Source organism: Arvicanthis niloticus, chromosome 5 (assembly GCF_011762505.2).
Source record: "Arvicanthis niloticus isolate mArvNil1 chromosome 5, mArvNil1.pat.X, whole genome shotgun sequence".
In the NCBI taxonomy this organism is placed as follows: domain Eukaryota; kingdom Metazoa; phylum Chordata; class Mammalia; order Rodentia; family Muridae; genus Arvicanthis; species Arvicanthis niloticus.
Genome location: NC_047662.1, coordinates 52482039 through 52499157, shown reverse-complemented (window position 1 = coordinate 52499157; position 17119 = coordinate 52482039). Strand labels below are relative to the sequence as shown.

The 17119-nt window shown below is 45.8% G+C and overlaps 1 protein-coding gene across 2 annotated transcripts in view; it reads right to left on the bottom strand.

Annotated features, from left to right (window-relative positions):
• Positions 1-897: 897 nt before the first annotated feature.
• Positions 898-17119, bottom strand: part of Kank4 (KN motif and ankyrin repeat domains 4) — a 63440-nt gene continuing 47218 nt past the window's right edge. For both annotated transcript variants that reach the window (XM_076934630.1, XM_076934631.1), the window contains exons 8-10: positions 11801-11943; positions 9047-9247; positions 898-2678 (exon numbers count right to left, since the gene is read on the bottom strand). In XM_076934630.1, the coding sequence (XP_076790745.1) occupies positions 2556-2678; positions 9047-9247; positions 11801-11943 (467 nt within the window). In that variant the 3' untranslated portion in view covers positions 898-2555. The remainder of the gene's footprint in view (positions 2679-9046; positions 9248-11800; positions 11944-17119) is intronic.

The following is a 17119-nucleotide window of genomic DNA, read 5'->3' as shown; positions in this document are numbered from 1 at the left end:
TGAATGATCAAGGCGAGGTAGAAATGGACAACTTGCCCGAGTTGGTTCTCATCTTCCACCATGTGGGTCCTTGGAAGCAAACTGAGGTCATCAGGCTTGGGGGCAAGTCCCGTTACATGCTGAGTCCACAGCAGTAGGACTTTAAGAGCAGGGCTTAAGTGCATACGTGTGTTTTTCTGAAAGGAGTTTAAATCTTAAAGTAATCTGTGAGACACTCACAGATTGGCCCAAGTCCAAATCTCTAATATAAAAATACAACAAACAAGACCATCTGTCTTCTCTCTCAAATCTCCTCCCCATGGACCGACACTGAAGTCATCTGAAGTCCTCTTGTGTGGGGCCAAGTGCCTTTACTCCTGCCACATCTGCAACCCCGCTGCTCCTTCTAGGACACCCTGGCTAACACCTTAGAGTTCAGCTCAAAGCCTCTTCCTTGGGGCTCTATGACCCTCTGGCTGTGATAATTTCTATAGCATGTCACCCCCTACCTATCCTAGCACTGGGAAGGAAGGGCCAAGCTTTAAGGAGCAGACATGCTGTCAACTGGGGGCATACTGTCAACAGGTATTTAAAGTATCTTTCTTGGGATCCAGAGCAGCTGTCACAACATCACTGTTCAAAATTCTGATTTCACCCTGCTGCTGTGCTCCCGATATCCAGCTGTGATCCCTATACCCAGCTGTGATCTCTTCCTTCTCTACGCAAGCTCCTGCCACCTGTCATAGGCCTTCCCAGACCCACCAACCATGCCGATTAGATTCCAGAACTAACAAATACCTTCTTTTTCTTCATAAGTATCCTTTCTTGGGTATTTTGTCATAGCAAAAAGAAATTAGCTAATATAGGCCTGCATTGCAAGTTCCCAGAGAATCAAGAGCAAAGAAATCTTGAGACCAATTGAGAGGCAACATTTTAATTTATAAACAAAAAGGACAGGCCAGGGCTGTGCTGCTGACCACATTGTCATCCTCTGGGCCCAGTTAGACACACAGAAACTCAGGCCTCGTTTCAGACCTACAACGTAACAAGATCCCTGGAGCTGGATACACATTAACCTTTGCAAAGCACGGAGCTAACATTTATTAAAGTATGTGTTTGCTTTTACATTGCATTTGACATTGGAATAAATCCTCTTAAAGCATTTTTTTTTTTTTTTTAAAATCTCGTCTGTTTTGCCACTCTTTCTGTCTCTAAGCACCATCTGTGGAGGGGACTTTAGGCATCTCTCACAAATCACACTGTGGGAAGGACTTACTGAAAAATTTCTGAAGACAGCCTCTCTGGGTTATCATCTGGATTCCAAAACTTTTACAAGTCGTTTCTTATGGAGACTCCCAGAGGTAGGTTGTATGATCACTTTCACTTTGGGGATGATGAAGCTGTTACTCACGAAGGCTTTGTGACTCAGCCAAGGGGTACCAAGCAAATAGGCAGTCCAGCCCAAATGAGAATTCTTGCTTTAGCATTTTCAGTGTTCAGGTTACCAATTTTTATACTCTTCCTTTTTTTAAAAAAATTATTTATTTTATGCATATGAGTACACCACCATTGCTCTCTTCAGACACACCAGAAGAGGGCACCAGACCCCACTACAGATGGTTGTGAGTTACCATGTAGTTGCTGGGAATTGAACTCAGGACCTCTGGAAGAGCAGTTGGTGCTCTTAACTGCTGGAAATATATATGTTTGCATGAGACTTTCAGAGCTCTGATTATGAGCTTTTATGTGCAGGACCCAGGGGATATGGACACGTAGGAAAGAACTATCTCTGGGAGAGAAAAAGCTCTATCCTTTCCTGGCCCAAGCTGGATGTTTGTACAGGAAGTTTTCAGAGCTGGTACCTGTTTATAGGGGCCCTGTGCCTCTAGAGACAGGTGAGTGATGTTGACTTCTACAGTGAGGACCCATTCCCAGCAAGAAGCTGGCCAATTCATTTGCTTCTGTCATAGGTTGGGAATGGGTGAAACAACTGGACTCTGTCAAGCATGCATCTAGTACTAACCATTGGATTGGTTTTCTGCTTACTTCCATAGAGGAAATGGGAGCCCCTGGGGTACTCAGAAACGTCACACCCTGGCACTGACATCACTGGGCTTAGTCCTACTTTGCCCAAAATCAGATTCCTCTGCCATTCTCTCTAGACATGCATATTCACTGGGACATATTTGCATTCATACTTGACTAAAAACAAAAAGACAGTGTGCTTGAAAACTCCATGTAAAAAGTATTGCTTTTTCTACTGTGCGAGTGTGCGAGTGTGCCCTTACCTACCTGCCTGTTACACAGGACTCCAAAGATGACATCACGAGGAATTCAAAGCTGAACTGCAGCCTGCACTCTGCACCTCACACCCTGCTCTGAACCCCATGTAGTTTGGGGGGCTTGGCCTAAGGCAAAACACTACCAAGCATCCTAATGAGCAGAATTATATGACGGGAATGTATTGTGCATACTTGACATAGTTTCTGTTTGAACGGTGGCCCTCTGGCTGTGACCCAGGGCCCTCTCTAAGGGCAAGGGGGGAGTCCAGAAAAGGAAGCTTTTGTTCCTGGCTGCTAATTCTTCTGCAGCTCCTTCAGCTCCAGGGACCTGCCCTGCTCCAAGTGGGCCCGCAGAAGCTCTGCGATTTCCACATGGGCAGGTGAATTCAGAACGATGGACAAAGCTGTTCGGCCAGCCTGCAGGGAGGAAAGAAATAAAATCATCCTATCTGCGTCTCCACTCAGTGGGAAGAGTGAGGTTATTGTTGAGAAGGATGTTAGAAACATCAGGTGATCCGGGAGGAGATGTGACTCAAATGGCACTGGCCATGAGAAATGGAACTATGAGACATGAAGGTCCCTAACACAGGAGCCACCCTCTGTCCTGGGGAGCCTGTGAGAGTGAGAACAGAGAAAGGGTTGCCAGACCCTCAACACTTAAGAAAATTGAAAAATACAGGAAAGAAAATAACCTTCCCATTCCAAACACATAGATCCAAACGAGCACTAGCTTTTGGTGTGTTCTCTCTGTGCTCTCTCCTGTGCAAACCTGTTGTTGGTTGTAAAGTAGTGGAATGGGGGGTGCACATCTATCTAGAATCCCCCTTTATTATAAATTACTGTGCTATGCTAAGAGATGTTTCCCTGTTGTTCAGAATGCATGTCTTCTTATAGGCTGTTAAGACAGCCCATAATATACCAGAAAATTTCCACGTATTGGAAGCTTGTTTGTTTCTATGTGTCCACGGTCATAAACTCACTGAAAAAAGCATTTTCTCCTAGTGCATGTGTGTGTGTGTGTGTGTGAGAGAGAGAGAGAGAGAGAGAGAGAGAGAGAGAGAGAGAGAGAGAGAGAACACGTTCATCTGGATATGTGCATGTACACATGTGCATGTGGAGGCCTGAGCTCGACACAGGGTGCTGTTCCTCAGGTACTGCCTACCTTGTTCATTTTGAGACAAGGTCTCCCACTGGCCCGGAACTCGCCAAGCAGGCAAGGCTGGCTGGTCATTGGACCCCATCACAAGTGTGTGCCACAGATGTTTTTCCAGCTGTGGGTTCTAGGGATTGAACTCAGGTCATCACACTTACATCCCCCAGCAACCACCCATTGTTAACTGTTTCCTTAGGACCAGCAGCGAGTTTGAAGCACTTGTACATGTTGACAACTCCTGACTTGAAGTCACTTCAGCGCCTTCTCCACTGCACAACCCACTCACTATGCAAAGAGCTTCTGAGTTCTGCAGTCTGAAGAAGCTGGACTCTGTGGGGTTCTTAGAAAGGGCTGCTTACTGTACAGAGATGGAGGGAAAGCCCACATACCTGGGTGTGGAGGGTGAGCTCCACGGGGACAGCCAGTCTCTTGTGAGAGGGCACAATCCCCACAGCCAGCATTCTGAAAAGCCCTGGGCCATAGAGGCATTGTGGGCCCCTTGTTGTGGGGACTAGGAGCTGAACTTGGATCCATTGCAAGAGGAGTGAGTATACACTCTTAGTCTTGAAGCCACCTCTCTAGTTTTTACTTTCTTTTGAAGCAGCTAAATGGCTTTGAAAACTATACTTGTTTTGGTGACTAACTTACAGGAAAAACCCAGCCTTGAGCCTGTCTATGACGCTTATTGTCCATTTTGCTCTTCCTGTAACTGTATACACGTAGAATTGACTTCCTGAAGTGCGGCACATCTTTCATAGGAGCAGGTGAGATGTGCTAACATGTCAAATTCTTTGGGCTTCCCACTTTGCAGCAGGATGAATTCCAATAGCCATCCCTAGTTCTGCAGCAGAGAAAGAACTGAAGGTAGGAGGGGCTTCAAGGAAGGGGTACACTGCTATTGTCGTGAGGCAGGCTCTCATAGCCCAGGTTGGCCAGGAACTAGTTGAGGTCAAGGATGACCTGGACTCCTGATCTTTCTGTTTCCACCTCTAGAGTGCCGAGGTTACAGGCCTGTATGCCATCACCCAGTTTAGTGTGGTACTGGGGCTCAAACAGGGTGGCCTCTGATATGCTAGGACAGTGTTCTACCAGCTGAGCTACAGCCTCCTCCTTCTCGCTTACTTTCATTTTTTTTTTTTAAGATTTATTTTATTTATATGAGTACACTATAGCTGTCTTCAAACGCACCAGAAGAGGGCATTGGATCCTGTTACAGATGTTACAGATGGTTGTGAGCCACCATGTGGTTGCTGGGAATTGAACTCAGGACCTTTGGAAGAGCAGTCAGTGAGTGCTCTTAACCGCTGAGCCATCTCTACAGCCCGCTTAGTTTCATTTTTAAGATTTTATTTTTAATATTACGTGTGTGTGTGGGGGGGGTATGTGCACATCAGTGTGGGTATTCACAGAGTTGGAACCCCTGGGGCGTAGAGTCACTGATGTGGGGACTAGGAGCTGAGCATCCTTTGCAAGAGGAGTGTACACTCTTAGCCTCAGAGCCATCTCTCCAGCTCTTGCTTTTTTTCGAAACTGTGACTCGATGAGCATCCCATGCTAGCCTTGAATTTGCTGCTCATCCTCCCTGCTCTTTTCTATTTAGACTGGGATCTGCTAAGTCACGTGATCAGTTCTGCTCTCTCTCTCTCTCTCTCTCTCTCTCTCTCTCTCTCTCTCTCTCTCCCAGCTCAGGAGCTGTCTGGATTGGTCCCTGCTGCATCCTGGCATAGATGGTCTGCCTGGCCTTGTTCAGCCCTAAGCATTGTTGAAAGCTGGACTGTATTTGGTTCTAGTTGATAAAGGAGTCAAACAATCCTAAGGCGTTGTTGCTTCACTGAGCAAACCTGGAACAAGGTACATGTTTTAAGGCAGGGAGTCCACGCACCGTTGAGGGGAGGGGACTGTTCATCAGGGAATCCCACATTGTTTGGGGGAGCGGGAGGGCTATCTTTACTCTGTGTTCCAAGCTGGTCGTCACCATCCAGAGCTTTAAGTAAACAGAGTGTGTGGTGACTGTTTCCATGGGAAAGTGCCACAGGGCCAGTCCCAGAGGCTATGCATTTTCTGACAGAATCCATCTGGAGGTGACAGCTTCCATCTGTTGGCTTCTCAGCTGAAGACAAGGAGGATGGGAAGTGGAAGAAAGAGACCACCTAGGCAGGGAGAGTGTCTCCTAAATGTAAGTATTTCCTGCAGTCTGGGGAAGAAAGGACACAAGGAGGCGCCGGCATTAGCTGGATCTAGTGAGCCCTACTCAACAACACTGCAGCTCAGCATGCACTCGACTGTGAGCCGAAGACTGGAGGACTTGCACAGATGGGTGTGTGCTGCCTGTGTGTGTGCCTGCCTGTGTGTGTGCCTGCCTGTGTGTATGTGCTTCTGTGTGTGTGCATGTGTGTGTGTGCCTGCCTGCCTGTGTGCCTGCCTGTGTGTGTGTGCCTGCCTGTGTGTGTGTGCCTGCCTGTGTGTGTGTGCCTGCCTGTGTGTGTGCCTGCCTGTGTGTGTGTGCCTGCCTGTGTGTGTGCCTGCCTGTGTGTGTGTGCCTGCCTGTGTGTGTGCCTGCCTGCCTGTGTGCCTGCCTGTGTGTGTGCCTGACTGTGTATGTGTGTCCTTCTATGTGTGTTCATGTGTGTCTATGCTTCTGTGTGTGTGTGCGTGTGTGTTCATGTGTGTGTGCCTGCCCCTGTGTGTGTGCCTGCCCCGTGTGTGTGCCTGCCCCTTCCTGTTTGCGTGCCTGTGTGTCTGCTTCTCTGTGTGTGTGCCAATCCCTTTGTCTGTGTGTCTGCTTATGTGTCTGTCTGTCTCTGTGTGTGCTTTCCTCAGTGTGTGTGTGTCTGTGTGTGTGCTGTAGTATCTTTCAATAGATAAGAACTCATGAACCCATTATATATCAGGTAATGATGATCAAGACGTAATGTCTGTCTCAGAAACGTTCCCACTTGATGATGGGTATTCTAAAACATCTTCCAAATAAGCCCTTCCCAGGGAGAAGCTGTCAGCTGGTGCTCAGGTCGGTCTCACTACACTCCTTGTCATGCTGAAGGTCCCTAGAGAAGGCATTGAAGTTTCCTGACACCCACTTGACTCCTAAGCCTAAGGAAAGTTCCTGCAGTTCTCTGTATTTTTTTATCAAACTTTGTTGATGAGAGAAAACCATTTCTGAACATGAGTCTCTCTCCACATGAGTCTCCAGGAGATCTGTGCTGTGGACATCTGAAACTCCAAAGACAGGTGGTTGCTGGGATGACGGTGTTCTGATGAGAGCTGGCACCAGGTACCAGCCTTGGTCCTTGGTGGATCCCATCAACGGCTCTCTTCTCCCTCAGCTGCTAGGAACCATGTGCTCTCCCTTGCTCTGAAGAAGCTGAAGTGGGACTCCTCAATCAGGCCTGACCCAGGAGGACAGAGTGTGGTTGGACCCTGGGTGATTCTTACAAGTCCTGTACAAGACCACACTGACTGGCTTCCTCTCCAGCTCAGCTCCACCTTCAGCACTGGGCTCAGGCCCTGTTCTGCATGGCCTGCTCCTTCGTGCTGCCCTGGCTCTCCCTGCCCCAACCTTTGACCAGGTTCTTTTTTTTTTTTTTTTAAAAAAAAAAAAACAGAGATTCTCTATGTAGCCCTGGCTGCCCTGGAACTTGCTTTTGGACCAAGTTAGCTTTGAACTCAGAGGTCCACCTGCCTCTGCCTCCTGAGTGCTGAGATAAAAGATGTGAGTGACCACATCTGGCTTGGTCCAGGAAATTCATAATTCTTCACTGTTCCTGTCCACTGCAGATGTTTATCCACACCCTGGCTCTAGATGCCAACAGAACTTTCTCCTCTACTTGCAACAAACAAAACTGTCTCCAGACACTACCAAACTTCCTCTGGATGGCAATGTCACCCCTTCTGAGGACCATGAGATTGAATTAAGACTGGTGGCCAGCTGGCTTCTCAGTTGGGGGCGGGCCTCCCTCCTTTGGCTTTCCTGACTTCAGATCTTCATTCTCCTTACCCAGAGCAGACAAATGCCAAGGCCCCCACCTGCTGATATAATTGGGACTTTGCTCTAGGTGTCAGAGTTCCAGCCATCAGGTATGGCTTAAAAATACCAAGCATTTAAGTAACTCATCTTTATACCCATTTTACAGATGTATACAGAGACTTAGGGTGATCTAGACACTTATCAGAAGGCACACAGTTCCTGAACGCAGATTCAAACTCATGAAAGCTGAGTTTAAAGTCAGTTCTAACAGTCATAGCTAAGCTATCTCCCTCATAGTTTTCCTCTATCTCTAGAAAGCCACGTAGTTCTCTTTTTATTTGTGACCACCACGTGGACCCAAGAGGGGCTCCCACTTCCTGGTTTATTATTCTGGCCAGCCAAGGACCTTTAAGGTTCAGGCCTGCTTGGCCTGTCTCATAGGAGTCTCTTCTCAGGCCTTTTCCAAGCAAGAGCAGTAATCACTTCTGGGCTACTATTGTTCAGGATTACTCCAGATTAAGGCAGCTCACAGCGGACTGCTTAACACAGATCCTCTGTCTCACTACTTGTTTGGAAAAGGAGACTCCACTCCCTGATCCTCTACTCCTAATTCCGTGTGAATACAAGAGGGTCTGTGCTCTCTGAAGTACTCAGAAATGGAGGCAGGGATGTACAAAAGCTCTGACTGTGTGCTTCAGCTCGGCTTGCTGATGACCACTCCCTGTGGCTCCAGCAGCATCCAGGAAGAGGCTCTGCCCTTGCATAGCAATGGCCTCTCTTTTCCTCTCTAGACTTTCATTCTGTTGGAACTTTGGTGTTAAGTAGAAAGGCACCAGATTATAGAGTTAAAATCATGATGACAACATTAATGATACTAGAGTCAGGCCTGAGGTTGAATCTCTGCTCAAAGACTTGCTTGCTGTGTCCTTGTGTAGAGCAGGGATGATGGTCAGTCGAAGATGAGCTCCCCCAAGTGCCCTAGAAATGTGACCCACTGTAATGATCAGAAACGTGGTCACTTTGCTGTGACTGAATCCTTAAGTTTAGAGCTCATTCATTCAATTCTTGGTGAGTCGCTGACCTGTGGCAAGCACTCTGTTCTGTGTGAGGGACTCAGCAGCAAGGCTGAGCCTCTTCCATGGGACAGTAGAGAGATGGTGCATCAGTCATGGGCATGAGCTTAGGGTGGCGTTGGATTCTACCATTTGGGCAGTGTGGGACTGACATTTAAGGGGACTCTCATTGACTGTGCAACATCAAGCAGGCTCTCTTGGTAGAATGGATCACTCCACATTGTAGATCTTTGTCATGGAGGTAATTTCAATAATGACTACAGAGCTGTCTATAAATTTTATGTCATCATCTGGCTTCTCAGAGTCTCCCCTGGACACAGAACTATCCCATCCAGGTTGCTGGTTTTGCCAGTGGAGGCTCAGGGCCAAGCTAGGCCCTGGACACATTTCCCCAGCACAGTGTTTTAATCTTGTAAGTTTCACAGCACCGTGGCTATGACTATTTACCACCCATTATCGTACGTAAAGCCTGTACCAGCTTTACGAGGTTGACTTTATTGCTATGGCCATATGGTTTCCTGAATTCTGATGGCTGACAAGACACTTTTCAGGACAGGTGTTAAATACCTACTGGTTAACTGCCTGTAAATCTTACCTTGTCAGTCAGGCTGCTGTTGCAGGCTGGATGTGCCAGGAGCAGTCGTACCAGGTCAGCGTTGCCTTGGTGACAGGCCAGCATGAGGGCAGAAGATCCATCATGGTCCTGCAGGTTGACATCTGCCTGGCAGCTCAGTAGTGCTTGGACCATGTCCTCCCGGTCATGGCTGACTCCTAACATCAGTGCAGTCTGGCCTCCCTGCACAAAGAGTGACAGGCACAGGCTGGAGTGAAACTTCTTAAGGGAAAGGCTGTTGATTAGACTGTCTCTCTGCCTGTGATATAGGACACATCTTTTTCTTTCTGGCTAACTTCTGCTTTCCTATGACTCTAGTCAAATCCTTTGCCCTTGCCTGGCTTCCCAGCATGGGCACTATCACGAGCACTTATTGGTTGCTTCCCGATTTCCTTTACTCTTAGGGGCTAAGAAGTTGACATTGGGACTGTTCTTATTTGCTTTTACTCTTTGTGGTAGAGGATTAACTTCAGGGCACCACACGTGCTAGACAAATGCTCTGCTACTGGACCACCCCTAGGGGCCGTGGGTTTTGTATCAGTCTCCCCAAGGCCGAGCACCAAGTATGTGAGGGAAAGCAGGGACTGATGGAGCGGATGATAGCTGTGGCTCTAGCCCGTGCCTCTTTTCTCTGGGAAGCCTCTGTTTGCTTAGTGCCTCTTGGGATTTGTGTAAGGATACCCAGAACCCTCTTGTCTCAACAAGACCTCTGTTTGCAGACCTCATATTGTTTCTGACCTGGGACCAGTGACAGCATGGTTATCGTTTATATTCCCATGGTCATCAGTGGGCACAGCAATGGGTTAGTTAGAATCAGAGAATCAACCCAAGAGCTGTCTCTGCGATTTAATGTGTGACCATGCCAGGCTCCTGTTTTCTGTGCTTGAAAATCCATCTTATTATTTTTTTCTGTGTGCTTTATGTGGCTCTTGAGAGAATTGAGTGAGATAAAGTATATAAATAAATACAGTAACATGAGGTGGCTATTTTTTTCTGACTATAAAGTGACATTTATTTCTTATTTGCATAGGTCTGTTATGTATTCTTGTTTTCTTACAGCCTTACTCTATGATTTACTGTATTTTGCCAAACTTTTTAAAGTTTGACAGTCAGGCTTATCGCACTAGTAGGCTATCAGGTTCCTAAGAATAAGGGATCTCTCCCTGCAGATCCCCTGTGGCTTTAAACCAGTGGTCCTCAACCTTCCTAAGGCTTTGAGCCTTTATACAGTTCCTCATGTTGTCCTGACTCCCAACCATAAAATTATTTTTGTTGCTACTTCATAACTGTAATTTTGATGCTTATATGAGACAAATTGTGTATATCCGTGTCTTCCAATGGTCTTAGGTAACCCCTGTTTAAAGGACAATCTACCCCAAAGGGGTTGTGACCCACAGGTTGGGAACTGCTGCTCTAACCAATGTCTTTCATGTCAAAAGCACGGAGGACATGTTGCTGGTGTAAGTTTCAATCACCTTGGCCATAATAAAGAGGATTTACAGTCTGAAATTTCCTGGATCTGCCACACAGCACTCATATGGACTAGACACACACGAGTTCATCTCTGCACCATTTACTGGTGTGGGAGGATTGGGACTGTTAATACACAACCTGCCTTGTGGGGCTGAGGAAAGACCCAACGGCTTAGCAAGGTAGGTAAGTGTCCACTGCCATTATCGCCCTGGGGGTTAGAGATAACAGTGTGTAGCAGTTGCTTAGTTAGTGAATGTAGGAATTACTAGATATTCTGAGCCCCCATTTCTCTGGAATCCAGATAGGTCTCTCCAGAGATGGCTGTTTGCCTTTGGGAGCGTGATTACTTAACCTCGAGGTAATGGTTGCTCACTAGATTAACTAGCCTTGAGATTTCCTCTCCCCAACCACTATAAAGCCAGGTGCCACTGCAGGGAGCCTTCTTATCTGCCCATCTGCTCAAGTCTGGGGCTCTTCTTCCTTATCTTTCTTCTCGTCTAGATTGATACACCTTGGTTCAGTAATTGGTCACTTCCAAAGTATATACCAGATCCTGGAGTGACCCTGGAGATATGAAGCTGTATCCCTCACTCAAAGACTCTCGGCTCACTCCCAGAAGAGTAGCGCTCAACACAAATATTTAAACACTTTTACTATTATTGTTTTATGTGTTTTGCCTGCATGAAGGTCTGTGCTCAAGGAGGAGAGAAGAAGACATCAGATTCCCTTGAACTGGAGTCATAGATGGTTGTGAACAGCCTTGTGAATGCTGGACATTGAACCTGGGTCCTCTGAAAGAGCATCCAATGTGCTTAACCAACAAACAACATCTCCAGTCCCCAGATGCTCTTTTAAAGTATATTTATACAGCAAACAGATTTTGAAGAGTCTGTGTCTCCTAGGACAGGTCTGGTTTATTGGCTCCTATAAAAGATTCAGGTTCTTCAAATTCAGGCTTTCTTTCCTATAGTACAACTACTGTGGTTGCAGAAGTTAAGTCCAGATGGAATTTTTCCTGTTTTAGTCTGGAATATAAAACCCTGTGCCAACCTGTCTAGGTCTCAAGAGCCTTTAAGAAAAAAATCAAGTATTGGTGATTTGGATAAATGCTATTTGGGGACCCCAGCATTCTGAAGTGGAAAACTCTCCATGGATCTATACGGAATTCCTCACCATACTAGCAGAATAAAACTGGAGGGTGTTATGTTTTATTATGTTATGTAGGGTGTCAAGGAGCAGAGAGATCAAGTGCTCTCTACCTACCTGAGTTGCTTGTATGTTCACATTCCCTTCTCGCAAGAGCTTCCAGACAACAGCCATGTCTTCTTTTGTCTCTGCAGAAGCCAAGGGAGTGATCATCACAGCAGTGTAGCCTGCTTTGTTCTGGTGATCCACATTGCAGACACCTACAAGGGAAGGAACGGGTGCTGGAACTGCCGAGTTGGAGCCAGACTGCTCCTCTACAGTTCAACAGAACACTGCTTGCTAGTTAAAACACTGTAGACTAGTGTTCCCACAGCTTACATTTTTAGCAGCCATTATAGTTGGCTAACCTATAAGTTTTCTGAGGATGCAGAGCAAGGGAGGACCACAAAAGGGCCAGACAGACAAGGAGTCAGTGACGATGACTTTATTTTGTAAACCTGGGCGCAATACACAATCTTTCTAGATGAGGATATTGAAAGCCAGAGAAGTCACACGAACTATCCAAATTATGGAGGTTGTTTGACCAGGACTTGGGACTACCTAGCACCAGAGCCCATCCCTCATCCTGCCACATCCCACTCACAGGTGTGCCCACAGGCTCACTCTTGCTAGATCATACTGTTTGGAGCTCAAGACGATGGTCAAATCTGTAGGGTCTTCCCAAGGGCTCATGTACCGTGGACCAAGGGCAGGAAAACAATACAGGATAAACATAAAAAAAGTCTTTGAGGGAAGAAAAGAACTTCCTAATTTGGAATAATGGAGAATATATCTTTTATTGTAGAGTGAAAGACAAAGTAAGTGAACATTTAAAAGCATAGCCCCTGGGGTGTGCTTTCATGTCCTTCTGCATCAGAGATGAGGTAGGATTATACACATAGACTGTGACCTGTGATCCAAAAGGCACCACACCAGTTTTGAGTGGAAAGTCATATCATCTGTGCTGTTGCTTATTGCAGAATGTTGTGTGTCTAAAGGAAACTTAAATCTGTCTCAGTAGATCAGGACAAAATTTGTGGTTAATATAAGTAAACCACCAAGGAGATCACATAGTAAATGCTAAAGGCCACTAGCAGCCATTGGTATTATCAGTCAGAATGACAATTGTGTAGACTTACGTATTTGTTACAATAGATCTGATTTATGAACAGATGTCAATCAGGGCTTCTTATATGTCTTGTGAAAAAGAAAAAAAAATTACCTGATATCCCTTCATCTCACTCAAAGAATATTTCTGAAATGTGCCATAGGAATGCAGATGCCAGCAGACATAGAAAACCCAATCTGGCCCCTTTGTAACAGCTTTCTTCCCCGAAGTTCCCACCATTGTCATGATCAGGCAGGTGATAAAGACCATGTGACAACTCTATTGATTGCCACTATGACCTGATAAAGAAGCAGACGCCTTGGGCCAACGAGGGTGGCTCAGCGGGTAAAGGCTCTTGCCATCAACCTGACAACCAAGCTCAATCCCTGGGTCCTACGTGGTGAAAGGAGAAAGCGAATTCTCACAAGTTGCTCACAAGTTATCCTGTGACTTCTACATGTACACCGTGGCATATGTGTCCCTACCCCTATAAACAAACATAATTTAAAAGAAGTGGTTACTGTGCTGCTGTCTTAATACATTTTCATTGTTGCCCTTGCCTGGTTTATGTTTGCTTTAGGAAGTGCAGATGTCTCCTTAGACACATGATTTATAGCACAGTAGTGATGTCTTTCCCCTCCGCAGAGCACAGCAGATGCTTTTGAGCAGTGCCCAATGAACAAGTCAACCATCCGTGGAGGAGAGAGGGGAAGGCTCTCAAGTGAGCATGCTTCCACTCACTGAGCTGCAATGACATTCAGGCAAACTAAAGGACACAACACTGAGAACTGCCCTCAGAGGGCTGCTTTATGGCTCCCTCCTCAATAATCACGCACTTAGCCATGTACTTTCTGGGTGTGTCACAACTGCCCTCTGTAGGGAGCCCAGATTTGGGAGTGTGACAGTTCTGTCATCAGCAAAGCTTTCACTGATGATGAGGGGGAAACACCACATTCAGCTTGTTCTCCCCAGTCAGCCTTCAGCCTCTTTGCTTGTGCTTATTCAGCTATTTCAGTGTGTCAAAGGGGAAAAGTTTCAAGTTAGATGGGTATTAGCTGGGCTTCTGGTTAGCTGCAGCAAGAATTTACTACCCTCAAATCTCAGGTTGTTCCTTCTGAGTCTGGCCTGGCTCACCTAGGACTTTGAGCAGGTTTTAAGTCTTGGAGCTACTTAAAGACAAAGGCTACATACAGCCCCATGTCTGTAGTCTTTGGTGTCTTCATGTTCATAATAGATGCTTTCAGTCCTCATCATCTAATCCTGGGAACCTGCTTTGGGCAGTCGAAACAGATCTAGTTTGGCGTTCTGACTTGGCTACTTACTGGTTCTGGACTTTAATCCCACTAGTGACATCTTCAAGTCTGTTTTCTTACCTGGAACATACAACTAGATCTGGTCCACCCCTGTGTAAGGACTGTGTGTGTGTAAAGGTGTATGTGCATTCTCACCTAGACCAGTACAGCTGATGCTGCTCCTGCTGTGTCACCGCCCCCAACAAGGAACCTGGGAAACAGAACAGAGCCATGCTCTCCTGCACTAGTATTGACCCCACTAAATTCATCATTCTGATGGTAGCCTTGAACCGGTGGACAAGTCAGAGCAGTCTTGCTGACTCAGTACTAGAACTCTAACCCTTTGATGACGTCAGTATCAGAGAGAATTTTAGGCTGCCAGTGTGTATGACACTAGTGATGTTCCTGCAATGTTCCTCAGGTCGACTTAACAGAACTGTGAAAGTTGTAAGTTTATGGAAGTCACCCCTCATTCATTCATTTAACAACATTCACCTATTTAACCAATAGTTAGTTGCTGGGTGTTTTTGAGACAGAGTCTCATACTGTAGTCCAAGCTGGCAATTCTCTATGTAGCCCAGGCTACATGTAGAGGCTTTCTTCCTGTTTCAGCCATCCAACCGCGAGGATTACAGACAGGAGCTACCCTGTCTGATTTTATTTTAAGGTTTTTTTGTTTTGTTTTGTTTTGTTTTTCGAGACAGGGTTTCTCTGTGTAGCCCTGGCTGTCCTGGAACTCACTCTGTGGACCAGGCTGGCCTCGAACTCAGAAATCCACCTGCCTCTGCCTCCCAAGTGCTAGGATTAAAGGCGTGCGCCACCACCGCCCGGCTATTTTAAGGTTTTTAAAAAATATTTTGTGTCTGTGTGTTATTATGCATACATGGAGGTCAGAGGACAGTTTTCATGAGTCAGTCAGTCCTTCTGTTATGTGGGTCCAAGGAATCAAACTCAAGTTGTCAGGCTTGGCAGCAAGCATGTTTAGTCACTGAGCCATCCCCTCAAGTCTTGGGTCTGGAATTCTTTTTTTTTTTCTTTTTAATATTTTATTTATTTTATGTTTATTATATATAATATATAAACAATATATTTATCAATTATTTATATAAACAATATATAAAATATAATTTATTTTATTCTTCTCAGAACATCACAAATGGCATACACATTGGCAGGCCTAAAATTCTCTCAGGTATTGACGTTATCAATTAGAGTTCTGTCAATTTATGACACTGATAGCCTCCTGAACATTTTACCTGAATGACCCATTGACAACTTGAAACTGTCCCCAGGTTGAACACTGCATCTCTCTCACCTGGTCCTTCCTGTTTGGAGTACCATCACCTCAGCCACCAGAGCTTGACACATCATGGCACTTTCCTTACACCTCATGACTGGTTCGTCTCTTTCACCCTTTTGATGCGACCTTCTCCACTTATTGCAAGCTTGCACTGTCTCTCTATGGGCCCCTGAGATGCCCTCCTCAACTGTGGCTAACCCAGTCCTACCATGAGGTCACACTTCTGAAGAAATGATTGGCCATGTGCTTTCTACACAAAAACTGGCCCAGCTACTCAGTATCTTTCAGACATCGTTCAAGTACCATCAGTGCCCAAGGTTCTACGTGTGTACCTACAGCTTACCTTCCCAACCTCCATTCACCTACTGTCCAAACCACAAGCTGTTTTGGCCCCAGGTAGCTTTTTGTTTTTCATGTTCCTCAGTGTTCTCTCCTAGGGGTTTCTCAGGCTGTTCTGGGCACCTTTGCTGCCCTCTGAACTGGACTCGACTCATTTTATCTTCAAACCACATCTAGATTCCTCTTCTGAGGCATCATCCCACCCCACTCTGATCCTTTTTTAAAATCATTATTTTAGCATTTTATACATAGAGGTGTTTTGCCTGCATGTGTAATGCACATGCCTGTTTCTTGTGAAGGCCAGAAGAGGGTGCCAGGTTCCTGGAACTAGAGTTACAGACAGATTTGAGCCTCTGTGTGGGTGCCGGGAATTGAACCTGAGTCCTCTGGAAGTGTGGCCTGCTCTTAACTGATGAGCTATCTGTTCGGGGCCCTAAGTCTGACTTAAGCTATAAGCTTTTGAGAAACAGAGGGCTCACTCCTGGCTTACCATTGCATCCCTGATTCCTAAGTCATAGCTAATCAACAGACACTTGGGGGAGAGATGCATGAGTCAAATGGACCAACCTGCGCTTTCAGTAAATACTATTTTAAGGAGAAGGTGGCCTTTCCTAAGATATGATACAGCTCTGGAGTTAGACAGGGCAAATGCAAAATCTGCTCTATGACCTAAGCAAACTCTCTAGCCCCAAGTCTCACTTTGCTTAACTGCAATATGAAAGCCATTGTACTGATACCTCAGGGGTGAGGAATATTGTAAAAAAATAAATGACAAGAGTACAGGCCATGGGGACTTGCTCCAGCTGTGCATCTACTAAGATGGGACAATGCAGAGATTAGTACAGGTCCTGTGCAAGGAAGACATACAAACCTGTGAAGATTTCCACATTAAAAAAACTAGGGGCTGGAGAGATGGCTCAGTTGTTAAGAGCACTGGCTGCTCTCCCAGAAGTCCTGAGTTCAATTCCCAGCAACCACATGGTAGCTCACAACCATCTGTAATGGGATCCAATGCCCTCTTCTGATGTGTCTGAAGAGAGTCACAGTGTACTCACATACATAAAATAAATAAATAAATCTTTAAAAACCAAACCAAATCAAAACAACAATAACAACCAAACATGCTTTTAATCCCCACACTCTATAGGAGGTGGATTTCTGTGAGTTTGCGGCCGGCCTGGTCTACATAGTGAGTTCCAGGATAGCCTGAGCTATCTAGTGAAACACTATCTTGAAAAAACAAGAAAAAAAATTTTTTTTTTTTTTTTAAAAATAGCAGACAAAAGACCTGGCTCTGTTCCTGGACTATAAGGAATTCAGTAGGAGAAGGAAATATGATACAAAAAGACCCTTATTGT